A 17,412-nucleotide genomic window follows, 5' to 3' on the forward strand; every position below is an offset into this window, starting at 1 on the left:
CTGTACAGAGCTGTTGGGAGGGTAAATCTATAGACTGCTCAGATAGCACAGTAGTGGGCATGCTATGTGTCTAATTAGATAGGACCCTAGCACATAACACCTGACCAAAGCTTCAGTCACAGAATCGGCATGTGTGTACTGTGGAGTCCAAAGTGGGTTCCCTGTACGAAACCCGTATTCTGGACAGTCCGGGGAGGAGGACGACCCGATTATACAACAACAGAACAAGACAGGGAACAAACAAACCTTTGAGGAATCTCGAGCAAACCAAGGATCCCACCTGAAGAGCTCTAGTAAAGCCAAGTCCAAGAATTCAGTTTGGGTTCCCACATTTCTAGGCAAGGTATAAACAGTAAAGATCTTCCCAGAGCTTCAGCTTGGCATGTGGCTCGTGCTCGTATAGAAATCTTCCACCACGAGAGAGTAACCGGTGATGGACGCCACTGTGTCCTAGACCTCTCGAAAGAGAAACTATATCAAGCCATGCAGGGATTGGAAGACTTGACAGCTTGAGCTGTCTGGGGAAGATCATTGGATAGTGAGAATCAAAATATTGGTTATGAATTTGCAAGTGGAGAGAGAGACTTGTTTTCAACACAGGGCCCAATGATCCAGGTCACTGAGGGTTTTAAGTCAAAAAATCTCCTGTTTGTTTAATATTTTCAGACGTCGAGTGCTTTACATATTAAATGAGCTCTCTGGCTCAGCATTGTTTCCCAGAGGAAGAAACCTGAGCAACTACGCATTCAAGGCACAACTCATCAGAAAACTGTCAGGATATTGTCCAGAGTTGTAAATAGGTTTTTAATTTATTTGGACGTCTCCTGGATAGGTTTGCACCAATTAATGACCAGGCAGGGAAACACACACTGGAGCGAAACCCAACTGCTAGCGTTTTATGTGAATGTCATGCTCATAAATTATACTCGTTTGGCAGAGCTGGACGCTGAAGTTGTGCAAGCTGGAGCAGCGTGAGTAATGGCTTGCTGCCTTCGAGTTAAAGCTGGAGGGAAACACAAGCTGAGTTTGGTCTCTGTGCTTCTTCCTCTCCATCCCCAGCTGGGCTGTTAGCAGAACTGGACTGAGCCCATTACTTGCTGACATACTTGCCACCAAACAGCCATCAGGCTGCAACGATTAGTAGTGACAATGAACATGCCTGGGATTTCAACTGATGTTTCAGAGGCCTCACTTGCCCCTCCAAAATCTCCTTGAGTCATGTAGTTCCCTGAAAATGTATACATCATGCTGGGGAGAAAAAAAGAAAGATAGATATTTACCTTCTTGTCACTGAGGAAACCAATATTTCCCTGAATGCATCTTGCACTGATTCAAATTGCATATCTCGACGTGAGTAAGGAAGGGGAGGAGGAGCTAATGTTTTCTTAATGTAGAAAGAGATTTCAATCCAAACCTTGAGGCTTCCCTGGATCAGAGTCATATTAGTCCTAAATAGACACACTCAGCAATTAACAGCATCCCTGAAGTGCTACCAAATATGTCACCATTTTCTCAAAGACTGTTTATTATGCTTGTACAAGATTGCATCATAATCTGTTTTTCCTCACATGGATTTGACTCAGCTTTCAGTATCTCAGTAAAATATTTCTTTAGTGACCATCAAGCCAGAATTTTCCAATTCATATCCTCCCCAGACGCACTCTGTAACCTGGAGGTATCATTAAGCAAACAAAGTGCTTTTGTGCCAGACACTTTTTCCATAAGTAACTAAGCAATCTGCACAGGTCGCTGTTTCCTAGAAAGGTCTAAAGTGTGCACATTTTCAAATGGATTTGAGTCTTGAAGTGGAAATTAAGACCACTCTATGCCTGCCTTATTCCACATGGCTGAAGTCTGGGACCGGGATGAATAAGTCACAATGAAAGCACGTAATTAGCAGCTTGCTTAGTTTATGGAGAATTTAAGCTCTTTTCAAAGAATATTTAGCCCTTAAATTGCCTTCCAATATAACCAGATGCAATCTAGCCTTAAATCTGTAGGCAGACAACAGCACTGAAACACAAGAACCATCCTCCCAGAGCTAACTTGAAGTTAACTCTAAAGCTGAGCAACAACACATGCCATACTTAACTATTTCACTACTAATCACCTTTAGCATCAGCTTCCAGTTAATATGGACAGAGCTGCAGCCACGGACAGGTCTGGAGTACCCTGACTTTCTGAAGTGAGGCACTCCTGAAGGAATAGAGTGTATGTAATTTAAACTAATGCACTTCTCAAGCTGTGCATGAGTTTTGGGTTAAAAGGGTAGAGATAAAAGGGGTTTACCGTAGTTAAGTGCTGTGCAGTCCCTTGTTTTCCTACTGGATACAATCAGAAAGGTTCACCAGCACACCACTACCGGTGCTACCACCGCGTGCAGCAGAGATCCTCCCGCAGTGCAAGGACCGGAGGCCTGTGTCTTTGGGCAGAGAGATCCGAGTTGTAGAGCCGCAGAGCTCCATAGCTGTTTGTGGAGCAGCAGCCTTACACGACCGGCCTGTTAGCGAAATAATAAGCAGCTCTTTTGATTTGTACAGAAGCCACATTTTATACTTCAGACCATTCACTCTACGTGTCTGCCCCCTTCCTCCCACCAGCGACCATCCTCTCCTGTTCTCTTATTGACGGACCAGGGCAGTCTCTACAGGTCTGCCCCGGTTGACCTTGAAGTGGTCCATACTTAGGTGAGAAAGCAAACACCAGCATTTTTGTTTTTGCCTGACTGCTTTCCCTTCACTTCTTTGACCCATTGTGAAATGCTGGGGTTCCTCCATCCAAATGGGTAGAACAGCCGAAAGGGAGAAGGAAAAGGACATTGATTGGGAAATGCAAGTGGGCTGGACCTTGCCCAGGCTGACAGCGACTATAAAGCTGCATCAGGTGCATGGGTTCTTGTCCTAATGGAGTGGAGTTGAGAGTTGTTTTGTGGTGGGCAAAGGTTTGTTCCTGGTTTTGTCAGTGGCTTCTCTTAATCATGCTAGGCTTGTTCTGGTATTTGTGCTTGTTTTGCAATGTTTTGTAGGCAGTTGCAGAGTCAGGGCAAGGGTTTGATTTGGGCTCTTTGTGGTAGTATGATGGTTTGGTTGTTGAGGGTCTCTGCTGTGTTAGTGGTTGTGTGAACTTTTCACTTGGAGACTGGGGCAGAAGTGTGAAGGGGAAGTTACTCAGCTACTTGTATGTGACTTTGTTAAATGTATATCTTGTTTCCTATTTAGGTTTTTTCATGTGATGCTTGAGGTTTTAATGTTACTTTACACGGAGCAGCTGAGTTTACCTGCTTGGGTGGCTTTCTTGGCTGCTCTTTCTTTCTCGGTTAACTCAAGATACATTTAATGGCAATTCTGTTTTCTGGGGTGCTGCTAAGCTGGTCAGTCATGGTAACGGCTGGACCTATATGCTAGACAGTGGTGCTGTTTGCACTGGGGGAGAGGCTTGTCCACTGCTTGTGAAGAGGTTGTGCCTGATAGTCCACTTGCTGTAGCTGATCTGGAAGGAACAAGCTCACAGCTAGAGGCCAGTGATGGGGAAGTGCTCAGCTCTTCCTTTGCACTGACTTCAGCTGAAGAGGGGGAAGCAGACAGGACTAGCTTGATAATGAACTATGCCAGGCAGCAACCTTGCTAAGGAGCGTTATTGTCCCCTTTTTAAACAGTAGATGTTGCTAATAGTGGGTTTAAACAGGCTCTCTGAGAGAGCTCTTGGTGGAATAGTTTCACCACTACATGTTGTGTGCTGTACTCCACCAATGCAAAGCAATTCATGACTGCTCCTTGATCCCACCCTGGATCCATACTGCTTGGGAGTGGGGCTTTGAAACATTTGTGTCTCTCTCTGTCTGTCTCTCTATCTCTTCCAAAATGTAAATGATGTGCAAAAAGGAAACTACTCTGCACCCTTTCAGCAGTAACATCCAAAGGAGGTGGTAACTGGTGAAAGTGTTTACTCCTAGGTGCCTGGGTAAAGGGATTTTAAATACTGCTTCAGAACATAGTGAGGAATACAGCCTTTCTCTGTGTTCAAAACAAAGCAAGGCAAAGCCATGTGAGGTCTTGGAAGTGACTGGACCTGAGCAATTTGGTGCCAGCTTGCAGAGATGGTGACAAACCACTTCTCCATGGCTGAATGAGCTTGCAGGTGTGTTTAAAGAGATGTCTTAACTGGAATCTTCCCTGGTGTTTTTGCCTTGCAAATGGAAAGGGGTAATAAGGGATTCTCTTTAACGAAGCCTTTTCCAAATTGTTTGACAGCCTGTCTCTCAAAAGCATGCTGGCTGGGTCTTCTTGTATGAGGCTCCCATGAGCAATGCAGAAAGGACCTAGACCATTCAGTAAAACTGTATGGTCTAAGCAAACTGAATGCAGTTTTGGAAGCCAGGAATCCTGGACTTCTATTGCTTTTCCTTGGGTGAATCTCAGCCTCGCTGAAACATGGGGCACAGCATTTACCTGCCTGCAAGAAACTGTGAAGATTGATTTAATGAATGTTGCTTGGAAGAGGTAAATGTATATAGGTATAACTTTCTACAAATGTTAAGGGCTTAAAATAGATAGATGGAAATATTCATAGCTCATTCAAACTGTGGCATTTCTGCTCTGCAGAGATCACGGGGTCAGACTAGAGCAGTGGTTAAGAGGATTAGACCGTTTTGATCATACAGGCAGCTGAGCTTGCTGAAATAACACAAGGGAACTTGGGAACACTTTAAGGTGGGAAATGGCAATGGGAATAGGAAGGTATTCTCTTGCGACCTAGTGTTTCATTTAGTAGGTGCATTGTAGGCCTAGAGAGCTTGTTTCCCCCCAGAGGTATGGGAACCCATTGACCTGACATGAAGCTGTGAGTGCTTTGTACTTCTGAAAATCAGACCTTGAGCTTCCTTCCCTTCTGAGGTGCAATGCATCAGCTGTACCCAGACACGAGACTCTGAATGCATGAGATTGAGACTGTAGAGTCAATGGGAGTTGGTTGTGTGCAATGGGGCAGAAGCCTTCATTAACAAAGCCCATGGGGTGGGTGGGGGGGATGCTAAAGGGACATTGCCAGGTTAAAATGCCGATTTATTTTATTTTTAGGTTGTGTGTTTTTTTTTTTTTGTTTTTTGTTTTGTTTTTTTTTAACTAACAGGTTTGACTTCAGTGAGAGAACTGGAAAACTTGTGTTGCTATTTATGAGGTTGGTCTGAATAAAAAAAAAATCAGACTTAAGTACTTAAGTACACATTTTGTTTGTAGCAGAGTTTCGGTTTCTAGCTGCACTAGTACTATGTTTATAGCCAAACAAAACCACCTGGCAGTCAGAAGTGCAAACCAGTATAGGCACTATGGCTGTACAGCCAATGCTTTAACAAGAGGCTCTCATGTTTTCCCTCGGCCTGCGTCTGATCTCTCCCTGAATGTAGATGGGGATGAGGTGAAGGTGTATGGGATCCATTCATCTATCTTTTTTTTCCCATTTAAACAAATTCAGTCTTCCCTCTGAGGGGGAGGACATCCTACTGGGCCAATGGGATGTTTGCTGTAAATCCCTGCTGCAGTAGACTGCTCGCACTCTGCACAGCCTGGACAATTCGAATGAAGGAAGTCTCTTTGCAAGGAAGTTGAAGTCTCCTTGCAGAAATTGTTCCAGAGACAATCTGGTCCATTTTGAAAGTAAATAATCTGCTTTGAGCCTTGGGGAGATCCACTCTGGCAGGACTGACTTAGCAGTGTGTAGGGACCAGAGATTTGGGAATTGCTGCAAATCTCTCTCCAAACCTCTCTCCAGTTTGCCTAACTTTAGCAAGGAGTTCTTGGGAGTCCTAAGAGATGCTTTCAGCCCATCTCAGACAGGAATAGAGTAACTGCCAGAGGCAGTGAATCTGTAACAACGTTGTATTCACGCAGCTGAGAGCAGCCCCAGAAGCTGTTCAACATACTCTCTAAATGTATAGCATCAGTTGGCCAAGAATACCAGATAAATAGGAAAGATTAAATGCTGGAGGCTGGAAGTGGGAAAGGAAGAGGGGAAGGAATGACTCAAAAGTCTGGGATGCCTGTTCACATGCAGTCTGGGCTTGTAGCAACTCAGAGCTGGAACCCTAGACGAAACAAGTTTGGGACTAATTACTTTTTACTGCTGCCTGTGCTGTGCTCACTTCAAGGACTGTGGTGTCCAGATATGTCGATTTTTATTTATTATAGTCTTTAACATAGCTTACTGCATCCCTGAAGATACCCTGTACTCTAGGCATGTATCCCTCGTTCCCGTTCCATTCCTCATTAATGTTTGCCGTGTCCGTGCTTGTGGGATTGTCAGTATCTGGATTAATATCAGAAAATATCCTCCCCCCAACACTGCCTTCTGGTCTGACTGGTACTTAAGGGGATGGCCTGGGAGAGTCCACCTCCCGTGTTGGCATGTTCCCTGTTGCACAGAATTTCTTGCCATTTCCCCCTCCTAGCACATTTGTCTTGGAAATGTTCTCACTGCTGTAGGGAATTGAAAGAGCAAATCATGCAAGAGAGACCTATGAAATAATGTTTGGAGGTGACTATTTTTCTTTCCGGAGTCTTGGGATATGCCTACACTAGCCCTTGCTTATGTTGGACCAATGTTCACTGAGGCTGTAAGAATAATTGATGGTCCAGTCCAGCCTAAACTTTACACAGTAGCCTTCAAGGATGTGGGGAAACCAAGAGGGTGTGAAGACTCACCACTGCAGAGCCCCATCACCCGTGGCTAGACTCATCGCCGTGCAGGGCCCCATGAACCGTGGTTGTACTCGACAGGGGAATACTCCCATCTCCATCTTGTGCAGGACGCTGGAAATAAGGAAAAGCCTGGCTGTGGCTGGCTGCAGGCTCCTTGCTCCTCCCATTTTGTGTTAGCAGTTGTGCGGCAAGGAGAAGCTGCAGATAGCTCTATTAAAGGAGCAAGACTTCAGGTGGGTGTGAATGGCTGCTCTTCCATCCCTAATCTCCTGTCTCCAAAGCCTGGAAGGACATCCCCCCCATCTCTGTTTTTCTTGTTTTGTTGAGGAGACTCAACTGAGACAAATATCCTCAATTCTTCTCTGAAGTATAGCTGAGGTGATAAAGAAATGTAGAGGAAACCTGACCCTGTGCTCGAAGCCTAAAGGAAATACGATCTTCTAGCAGAGGCAGAAATGGAGACAACTCTTTTTTTCCTAGAGCGAAACTTTCCAAGAGGAAACCAGTCTCCTCCTTGCTTGCTCTGAGGGCCTTATGGCTGAGGGCAAGCAAAACTCGAGGGCGTCTGAACCCCGAGCTTCCAGGCTGGGCCCTGCAAGTAGGCTGCCCGCCAAAGGATTTGGAAACATCTGAAGCCCCAGGTGCGGGTGGAGGATGTCTTACTTATGGGTCTGGACTCTTGAATTTGGAAGTAGTTTTGGCTAATTTAGGCACAGATACCACTTTGAAAACAAATTAACACAACCCCCCCCCCCCAAAAAAAAACAAAAACTTGTAATTCTGCCAAGAGCAAAGCCTTCTCATTTAGATGAAGGGAAAGGCCAAAGAAAAATGAACAGGAGCAGTCTCCGGGGGACACTGGCAAGCACTGAGATGAGCTGAGAGAAGACAGAAAAATAAAGCCAAAAAAGCCAAAAGGGAAGGGCAGCGCCACTTGTGGAGCTGCCTACCCCATCCCATGGCATGGGTCCTCTTCCGCGTGTCCGGTGGTGAGCGGCCCAGAGGTGGAACCCCGGGGCTGGAAGGGTCCGCGGCAGTTGGAGCGAGCTCCCAAAGGACGGCGGGCAGCAGAGATGCTCTCGGGGCTATGGAGACTGGGGACTGCTAGCCAGGGCCCTTGGAGCGAGCTCCCAAAGGACGGCGGGCAGCAGAGATGCTCTCGGGGCTATGGAGACTGGGGACTGCTAGCCAGGGCCCTTGGAGCGAGCTCCCAAAGGACAGCAGGCAGCAGAGATGCTCTCGGGGCTATGGAGACTGGGGACTGCTAGCCAGGGCCCTTGGAGCGAGCTCCCAAAGGACAGCGGGCAGCAGAGATGCTCTCGGGGCTATGGAGACTGGGGACTGCTAGCCAGGGCCCTTGGAGCGAGCTCCCAAAGGACGGCGGGCAGCAGAGATGCTCTCGGGGCTATGGAGACTGGGGACTGCTAGCCAGGGCCCTTGGAGCGAGCTCCCAAAGGACAGCGGGCAGCAGAGATGCTCTCGGGGCTATGGAGACTGGGGACTGCTAGCCAGGGCCCTTGGAGCGAGCTCCCAAAGGACGGCGGGCAGCAGAGATGCTCTCGGGGCTATGGAGACTGGGGACTGCTAGCCAGGGCCCTTGGAGCGAGCTCCCAAAGGACAGCAGGCAGCAGAGATGCTCTCGGGGCTATGGAGACTGGGGACTGCTAGCCAGGGCCCTTGGAGCGAGCTCCCAAAGGACAGCGGGCAGCAGAGATGCTCTCGGGGCTATGGAGACTGGGGACTGCTAGCCAGGGCCCTTGGAGCGAGCTCCCAAAGGACGGCGGGCAGCAGAGATGCTCTCGGGGCTATGGAGACTGGGGACTGCTAGCCAGGGCCCTTGGAGCGAGCTCCCAAAGGACAGCAGGCAGCAGAGATGCTCTCGGGGCTATGGAGACTGGGGACTGCTAGCCAGGGCCCTTGGAGCGAGCTCCCAAAGGACAGCGGGCAGCAGAGATGCTCTCGGGGCTATGGAGACTGGGGACTGCTAGCCAGGGCCCTTGGAGCGAGCTCCCAAAGGACGGCGGGCAGCAGAGATGCTCTCGGGGCTATGGAGACTGGGGACTGCTAGCCAGGGCCCTTGGAGTGAGCTCCCAAAGGACAGCAGGCAGCAGAGATGCTCTCGGGGCTATGGAGACTGGGGACTGCTAGCCAGGGCCCTTGGAGTGAGCTCCCAAAGGACAGCAGGCAGCAGAGATGCTCTCGGGGCTATGGAGACTGGGGACTGCTAGCCAGGGCCCTTGGAGCGAGCTCCCAAAGGACAGCGGGCAGCAGAGATGCTCTCGGGGCTGTGGAGATGGGACTGCTAGCCAGGGCCCTCAAATGAGGAAACCAGGCTATGAATGGTCAGGAAAGTGGGGTGAAGCTAACAGAAAACAGCAGAGGAAAACCAGTGAGGTCTTCCTAGGACGCGCCTGTGCCATCCTGAATATTCTCTGTTGCCATGAAGGGCTTGCTTAAACACAGCTACTTGCTTCACAGAGTGAGCTTGTTTCTGCCAGTAATCGGTTGTAGTGGTAAACCGGAGGCGGGGAGTACTTGGTACGTCTTGGGTTTGTGGAAGCGCGGCTGTAATGAGATTCAGTGCTTTCTCTCTGGAGATGCACCCACGCCTTGTACAATGGTGCCTGGGGCCAGGCTATCTAGGGAATAGAGACCTTGGGGGTTACCGTTACCTGGTAGTGATAAGACTTGGCAATTTTATTTGTAGCCACGGCTTTCTAACTGGTAAGACTGGAGACAAAGATGGAGAAGTGAAATGACTTGCCCAAACCGGCATAGTGAGTTGCTTGGTGCTCTACCAATGTCTCCTGGTTTGTGGTCCAACCATGTATTTTTTAAGCTCTCTGTACATTGGTGTCTTGCTGAACTTCTCACTGGCAGCAGTAATGGTTGAACTGATGTAAACGAACTGGAGGCATTTTAGCTTCTGCCACCTCCATCTCCTTTTGAAATTGGCCCGGTGGTGGATTAAAAAGTTACGCTAAGTCAGTGCTTCCAATATTTGCTAGAACTACGCTGGTGGTAGTGCAATGGTAAGGACCTGTTGGGGAAATGCTAGTGTAAAGCACTAACGAAATGCACTCCAGGGAGTCGGTTGTAATCCAGCATGAAATTCTCCACATTCCTTGCAGTGAAGAGCTGCTACCTGAGAGCGGGAGAATGGAAGTAGAGGGTAGATGGCAATTCTTACTTGCTCTTTGAGAACAGGGCTTTGTTCTTGTGTTGGATAACCTTAGTCCTGTTTGGCAGGTATCGCATTCCTCGCATGAAAGGAATCCTGGCGTTGCTGGCTAGCCAACATCTCTTTCCTAAAGGAATTCTTTCTTCCTTTGACATGGCTTTAGATGGATTTGCAGATATTTGTAGATGGAGAGGATGAAGGAGAGACCACTCAAAGTTTAGTCTTTGAGGGAGGTATCAGAGATGAGAGAAATTATTTGGTGTCTTTCTAAAGATCTGAAGATTTTATCTGTTGGATTTTTAAATAGACACACGCAGAATGGGCAAGGGTTTGTTTCTGCTTCGCAGTTGCCTTGTCGTTGTGGACTATCCTTAACCTTGAGCAAGACAACGATGCCCAAAATCATTCATCTCTTGGAAATGTATCTGACCGTGATCATATATGTGAGAGCTTCTCATGCCCCTGTAATTTCTTGTTGATAGTCATCAATTCTGAATGAAAACTGATTTAAAATGGCTTTTAAACAGAATGGTCTAGCCTAGGACTTGAATATCAGGGGCTGCAAATGCATGATTTGCTCTTGAGGATAAATCATTGTGTTCTTCAAAAGCTGCTTAACCTGGCAGAATAAGAGTAGCATAGTCTTGAACTCCTCTCCCCACAGCTAGATTGCTATGGTAGCTGGCAGATGTGTTGTAGCTGGCTTAAAGTACCCTTGGGTAAAGACACTGCCGTACAGAGGTTTTTAAAGCCACCTAGAGACCAGCATCTTGACTAATTGGAAAGACCTCAGTAGTGCATAGCACAAGAGCAAATCCAATAGCTATCAGGCAAGTCAGCCTAGCAGCAAGGGAACACTTTTCCAGTGGTACAAGGATTATAATTGCTCCGTATTATATCTATACATATATAAAGCGCTCTCTCTCTCGAGATCTATAGATATAATTTCTTCCTATTATAATCCTTGTACCACTCTTGCATATGTATATGTATATATATGTGCGCATTGGAGAAAAGCAAATCAAAATAAATGGAACTTGTAGCTTGCTCCAAAACTCCAGGTTCTCAAACTGCATTTGGAGACCTCCCAGGTGATCCATCTTACTGACTCTGAAGATCACCAGTCTTCAAGCACTGGCACTAACACTGTCCAGATCTGAATTCAGCCATTAGAGTGTATGGAGGCTTTTTTTGACTAAACTCACTGGCTATCTCCTCTCCCTCTTGAGTCAGCATTTTTTTGGGGGAAAAGCTCAGTTGTGATCAAACCAGCAGGAATTGCTGAAATGGAAAAGGTAGCAGGAGCGCTAAATCGATTAAAAACAAGCTGAAGTGTGATCAAATGTAAAGTATATTGGGGAGGAGATCAGCTACCATCAATTTGAAGCCCTGCATGGAGGTAGGGGAAGCTAACCTCCTAGGCAAGAGGGATGCAGAGAACATGACTGATATACCAAGTGATAGAAATTGGCTGCAGTGAAGATGTAGGACTTCAAGGCTTTTGATGGGAAAACCTTGCTGAAGTGGGCTCACAACAGGACCACTGACACTCTTAAAGGCACTCACTGTGGGATTCTGGTAGACTTCATGTGGAAGGAGGGTTCACTTGTCTTCATAAACCCCCATGTGGACATTATCACTAAGGGTAAGTTAATTTTTATGGTTTTGTTGATTGCAGTCACTTACTTGCTTTTTTTAATCTACAGGTATATTTTGTATATATTAAGAGATGCATACAGGCATACCTTGTTTTATTGCGCTTCGCAGATACTGCGTTTTTTACAAATTGAAGGTTTGTGGCAACCCTGCGTCGAGCAAGTCTATCGGGGCCATTTTTCCATCGGTTAGTATTTTTTAGCAATAAAGCATTTTTGAATTAAGGTATGTACATTGTTTTTTTAGACATAATGCTATTGCACACTTAATAGAGTACAGTATAGTGTAAACATAACTTTTATATGCACTGGGAAACCAAAAAATTTGTGTGACTCGCTTTATTGCGATATTCGCTTTATTGCGGTGGTCTGGAACCGAACCTGCAATATCTCCGAGGTACGCCTGTATATGTATTTTTTTACTTGGTCTCCATGCACAATACAGTAGGGCAGAGAGGCAAGGGTAATAGACAATGGAAAGCAAACACAGGGTGCAGCAGTGCAAAGAACCACACTGAAAGGGAAAACCAGTCCCACTCCAATCACGCAGCACTCGCATCACTCAATGAAGTGCTGACAAGAGACTTCATATTTGTTTGCAAAACTGCAGCTCAACTATTGAACGCTGCCCCAAAGCTGTTAAATAAAATGTATCCCCATGTTGGGGTACTCGGAATAGATCTCCTGGAAGGAGATCTATTGGGATTTATACAGTAACCTGAAATTGTATGTGGTTAGAATAATCTAGCATGCAAAAGCATGAGGTAAAATGGCTAGTATGGGATAATCCTCATGTACCAGATTCCATCCAAGCGCATCTGACCCTTTATTTATCCTGTGTGCCTTGACTTTAACATGACATCAGTATACACATGAATTGGACAGTCTTTTCTAGCTCCAGCTAACTGGAAAGGTCCAGAACATGCCTGGTCAGGAACCTAAAAGTCCCTCGACTGCAATTTGTATTGTAGCAACACGAGGCCTTAATGCTACAGTCCTGTACGCAAAGCAGGGCTGGACACAGGAATGGGTAAACCGGGGCCTGGACAGAAAGGGGATCCAAAAATGATTTATTATTATTATCATCATCATCTCTGGCGAAGGGAGGCCTAATACTAAGTTTGCCCTGGGCTGCCAGGAGCCTAGGTACAGCACTGCCTTCAGGCAGCATCCTGATGAGTTTAGCCAGCTGTAGGCCTGCTAGTTTCCTCTTGTATTTAAAAGTGCATGGTTTGACTAACATTCAAGAGGCTTTCTAAGAGCAGGCAGCAGGTGGCTGGCCGTATGTATGGTAGTAGGTGCAGACGGACAGAGTTCTTCCACAGAATTGTTTAATTTCGTGGTAAACATTACTAAAAACCTTTTGTCAGCGGTAACTTTATCTTCTTCCAAGCTGCACGAATACTGTCCCTGGCTTTCGATTTTGTGGCCAAGAAATGACAAGCTGGGCATAAAATGGACTAAAAAGGGAGAATGAAAGTGGAGTTTCTTTAAAAGTTGGCTCCGCACGCTGCATTTCCAATTAAAGAATTCCTGCTCCTGTGTCCATTTCAGCTGGCATTTCCTGTCCTCCAGCCAATAATGTGTCACCACATCATCATTCAGGCCTGCAAGGTAAAACAAAGTAAGAAACTTAGGAGCCAAATGTGTACGGGGGGGGGAGCTAATTTTAAGAAGCTATTAAATGTTGCTGTGTTCCTTGCATGCTACCACCCACAGCTCTCCTAACCCTATGGGAAAGCAACAGCTTTGCAAGCAAGGTGTATAAACAATGCCTGCCTCGCAGCATAATTCCTCTTTATTAGACTCGAATCCTGGGGGATCACTAGTCTCTACGAATGCTGGACTTATAGGTTTGGGATAACTGTGGCTGCCCATCCGCTCAGTGGCACTCCTGCAATTACACGTGCTCGCACTAATTACGAACACCAACTTATTTATTTTTTTTTTAAGTGGGACGGCCCCAATTCTTTTCCTCGTATGTATGAATTTGCTGTGCTCTGAGAGAACTAATAACCAATGTCCGTAAAACCAGTACCAGATGCATCCAACCGGAGATCTCAAATAAAAATGCCAGGCTTATCAGACATAGCGATGATGATGATGATTATATTTTGAGGTGAACTGGCCTGCCAAGCTTTACAGCAAGATTAAACTGTGCTTAAAAATAAGAACCCTGGGGAATGTGAGCCCTGAAAGCGGGTGATCCAGGACGATAATCCCCTCTGATCCGTTTTGGCTTTCAGCTGGAATCGAGGTATTTGGTTCCTGTGAGCGCGGCGATCGGTGACCGACACCAGAACCTGGACAAACCCGCCAGGCCGGCGGTGCTTCCTGCTGCCCTGGGCGCGGCTCCCTTCATCGCAAAGGACCGTGAGGCGAGCCAGGGGATGGAGATAACTTTTCAGCGGCAAAACGGGCAACTTTTGCCCCTGGACGGCAGGGCAGAGATGCGTGCTAGCGTCAGAGGCGCTTGTGAGTGACCTGCGAGGCAAGCCCCAGGCTCTCTGGGCCCGAGGGGAAAGCCTGGCCCTGCGCTGGTGCTTCACCTGTGGGTCAGCCACCGAGGAGCGGTGGGGCTCGGGGGACGCGTCCAGGCCTGAGGGGAGAGGCCCATCCCTACGGGGGAGCCTCGTGCGGAGGCATATCTGTGTGCGGAGCCTCGCGTGGACGTGGGGGGAGGCCTATCCCTGTCCCAGGGCAGCGGCTCGGGGCCCGTGCCGGCCTGAGGGGAGAGGCCTAGCCGGGCCCAGCGTCTCCCCCGCGGGCAAGGAGCCGGGCCGGGCCAAGCCTCGCGGGAGCCCCCGGCTCCTCCCCGCGCCTCACGCGGCCGCCTCACCGCCCAGACCCTTCCGACTCGCCCCCAAAGAGTCCGGCCGGTGCCGCACGCCCGCCACCCGCCGCCGCCTGCCTCGGGCGGGCTCCCTGCCCTGAGCTTCCCCTCGCTCGCGGGCTCCGTGCGGCCGGGGCCGAGCGCGAGCGCGGGCGGGGCGAGGCGAGGCGAGGCGGGGCCGGGCGGCCGCAGCGTGCCGCGTCCCCTCCCCCGCGGATCCCTCCGCCCCGCGCCGCCCGCCCGGCCCCGGCTCCGAGTCGCGCTGTGGCAGCGAGCGGCCGAGGCAGCGGCAGGAGCGGCGCGGCGCCATGTCCCTCAAGCAGCAGCAGCAGCAGCAGCAGCAGCAGCAAGCGGCTCAGGCCCCTGGCGGCACCCGCAAACCCCCCGGCGGCAGCGGCGGCGGCGGTGGTGGAAGCGGCGGTCCAGGCCCCGGCCCCGGCCCCGGCCCCGGCTCTGGCCTGCCGGCGGCGGGCAGCGGGCGGCAGAGCGCGGGCAGGTGGGTGCGCTGCAGCGCGGCGGCGAGAGGCCATTTTCCCGGGCAGGGCAGGGCCGGGCCGGGCCGGGCCTGCCTCTGCCTCCGCCCGGCGCCGGGGCCATGTTGCGAGCGGGGCGCCTCGGGCCCGGCCTAGGCCGCGCGGCCTCCCCCCCGCGCCCCGCGCCGAGGTGAACCTGAAGGACGGGCCGGGCGCGGGCGCGGGGAGCGCAGCATGTCCCCTCCGCTCCTCGCAGGCACTCCTCTGTCGGTTTATTCCCCCCCACAATAATCGCGGGTGCCTCCCGCAGCGGAGCCAGGCGGCGTCCCACCGCTCCCGCGTCTCGCACCCTCGGCTCCGCAGCTCAGGCCCCCAGCGACGCGCGTGCTCGAGGGCGCCGGGTTTTGGGGTCGCGGCCCCTGCCACCGCAGTGGTTTTCATCAGTGTGGACGGCACCTGCTCCTTTCCCTTGGGGTGGTCATGGCCCCTCCATCCACGCTAGTGGGCCGGTTCCCTACGTTTCTGTGGCGATTCAGTGTAAGTACCTCGTGGGGTTGGGTTGGGGGCGTTCCCACCTGGATGTGTTTTATTAGATGGTTTCATTTTAAAAACAGGCAAAGTCCAGGTGTATGAGAAGTAGATTGTGCCTCCTTTACAACCAAGCAGACAAAATCCAGGTGTATCAGAAGTAGATCGTACCTCCTCAACAAGCAGGCCAGTGTCTGAAATGCTTCGCTGTATTTCGGGGCGAGAGCCCGTGGGACGCGGTGGACAAGGAAACAAACGTGGTGTTGGTGTCTTCCCTGCAGCGTCGTAAGCGGCACGAGGAACAAGTGCAGCCCCCGTGTCCAAACATGAGCAGCGGCAGGCGGCTAGTCCACGTCCTCCTCGTATCTTAAGCAGATTTTTGTACTGGGTGCGGTTTTATCAACGTGTAGGCAGGATAGGTGATCCATGAACAGGCACTGTGCAAAGGGATGCGTAGTTACTTTTCCACGTTTCTCCCAGCGGGATTTTTTTTGCATGAACGTCAAAACGTTTGTTGAAATGTTCCCTCTTCAAGTGGGACCTGTTTTGAGGTGCCTACAAGTAGAGCTGCCGACGTGGCACAAACTCCCCATTTTTAATCTTTTGCTACCGTAGTCCTTGGGGTCGGAAGGAACCTAAACAGTTCAGAAACAGGGGGTCGGACCCGATGAACTGTTTGTGTAATTGGGCCCAATAGTCTTTATTAAGAAGGAAACACAGTGAAAGTACATGTCAAAAAAAAAAAAAAAATTCTCGCCCGTAAAGAGATAAAAGCTGAAACATATTCACAGCTGTTAGATTTCATAGACATTGGGGCTGGAAGGGGCCTCACAAGATTGCCAGATCCCAATGAATTCAGGGTTCTCCAGCTTGCTTCTCACTGCTCAGGCAAATTCTCTGCATTTGCTCTTTCCGCAGTGAACACTGGGTAGTCGATCTCAGTTTTCTCTAGTCTCCTTTGAAAGGAGAGCAAGATGGAAGATGGCTGTCCCACCTGGATGCAGCTGGTTGGGAATATTGGGCATGACCTCTCCCAGGTCCTGCGGAGGAGATGGCTGCTTTAGAAATGCAGCCCGCTTGTGGAGAAAATCAGGAAGTTAGACCATCCCTTTATCTTGATGACCCAATATGCACAAATGTGTGTTGGAAGCAACTTCCAGTGACCACTAGACTCAGCCTTTGTTACAGTAACTACTTCACAAGGCATCAAGGGAACTATGGTTGGATACCTCTGTTTCATCTGAAACACCCCATATTGCACATTGCATCAGTAGCTACTTTTCATAGATTCATAGCTGTTGGTAGCTGGAAGGGACCTCGCAGATCATCGGGTCCAGCCCCCCGCTCTAGGCAGGAAGACAACTGGGATCAAGTGACCCCAGCAAGGTGACTGGCCAGTCTCCACTTCACAGATTTCATAGACATTAGGGCTGGAAGGGACCTCGGAAGATCTTCGAGTCCAACCCCTGCCCCTTTAGGGAAGGGTAAGAAGGCCTTTGCTCAGAGGACCTGTTTTGTAAATTTTGTGCTACCCCTGATTTTAGTACCTTTCCTAATGTCACCCTTTCTCTGTGCCTCACTTCTTCCCGAACTCTAAAACCTGAATTATTTCCATTCTTTCACCTCTCAGGCTGCTTCAAGGTTTAACTTGATTTTTAAACTATGGTGCATTCCTCTGAGAAGAAGAGAATTATACATGTAAAAGAGTTAGCAGAGAGATGGTGTCTCAGAGGCCCAAGTTAGTAATAAACCACAAATATGAAATGGCACAGAATTTTCTGAGTAGCCCCAAATTAAATTCATGTTACAATGTTAACTTATTGGACAAATAAATGGGTAACTTGTAGGTCATTTTAAATAGTGACTAATGCTCATAAATAGTGATTAATATGGTGTTGCTTGCATACTTTCTCGTAAGCTTTTTTTATCAACAGCATGAGCCCCTGACCTGTAATAATTATGAGGAAGGCGCTTCAATGCCTGTTATAGCAGCTGTCAGAGAATGTGTACTGTAAATCTGACCTGGTGTTCTCTCTTATCCACATAGTGG

The 17,412-nt window shown here is 49.0% G+C and overlaps 1 protein-coding gene across 9 annotated transcripts in view; it reads left to right on the forward strand.

Annotated features, from left to right (window-relative positions):
• Positions 1 to 14,534: 14,534 nt before the first annotated feature.
• ATXN2 (ataxin 2) overlaps positions 14,535 to 17,412 on the forward strand; it is a 56,450-nt gene continuing 53,572 nt past the window's right edge. For all 9 annotated transcript variants that reach the window (XM_090063091.1, XM_090063099.1, XM_090063095.1 and 6 more), the window contains exon 1: positions 14,535 to 14,857. In XM_090063091.1, the coding sequence (XP_089919217.1) occupies positions 14,670 to 14,857 (188 nt within the window). In that variant the 5' untranslated portion in view covers positions 14,535 to 14,669. The remainder of the gene's footprint in view (positions 14,858 to 17,412) is intronic.

Source organism: Crocodylus siamensis, chromosome 9 (assembly GCF_052110815.1).
Source record: "Crocodylus siamensis isolate JL-2025a chromosome 9, ASM5211081v1, whole genome shotgun sequence".
NCBI lineage: Eukaryota > Metazoa > Chordata > Crocodylia > Crocodylidae > Crocodylus > Crocodylus siamensis.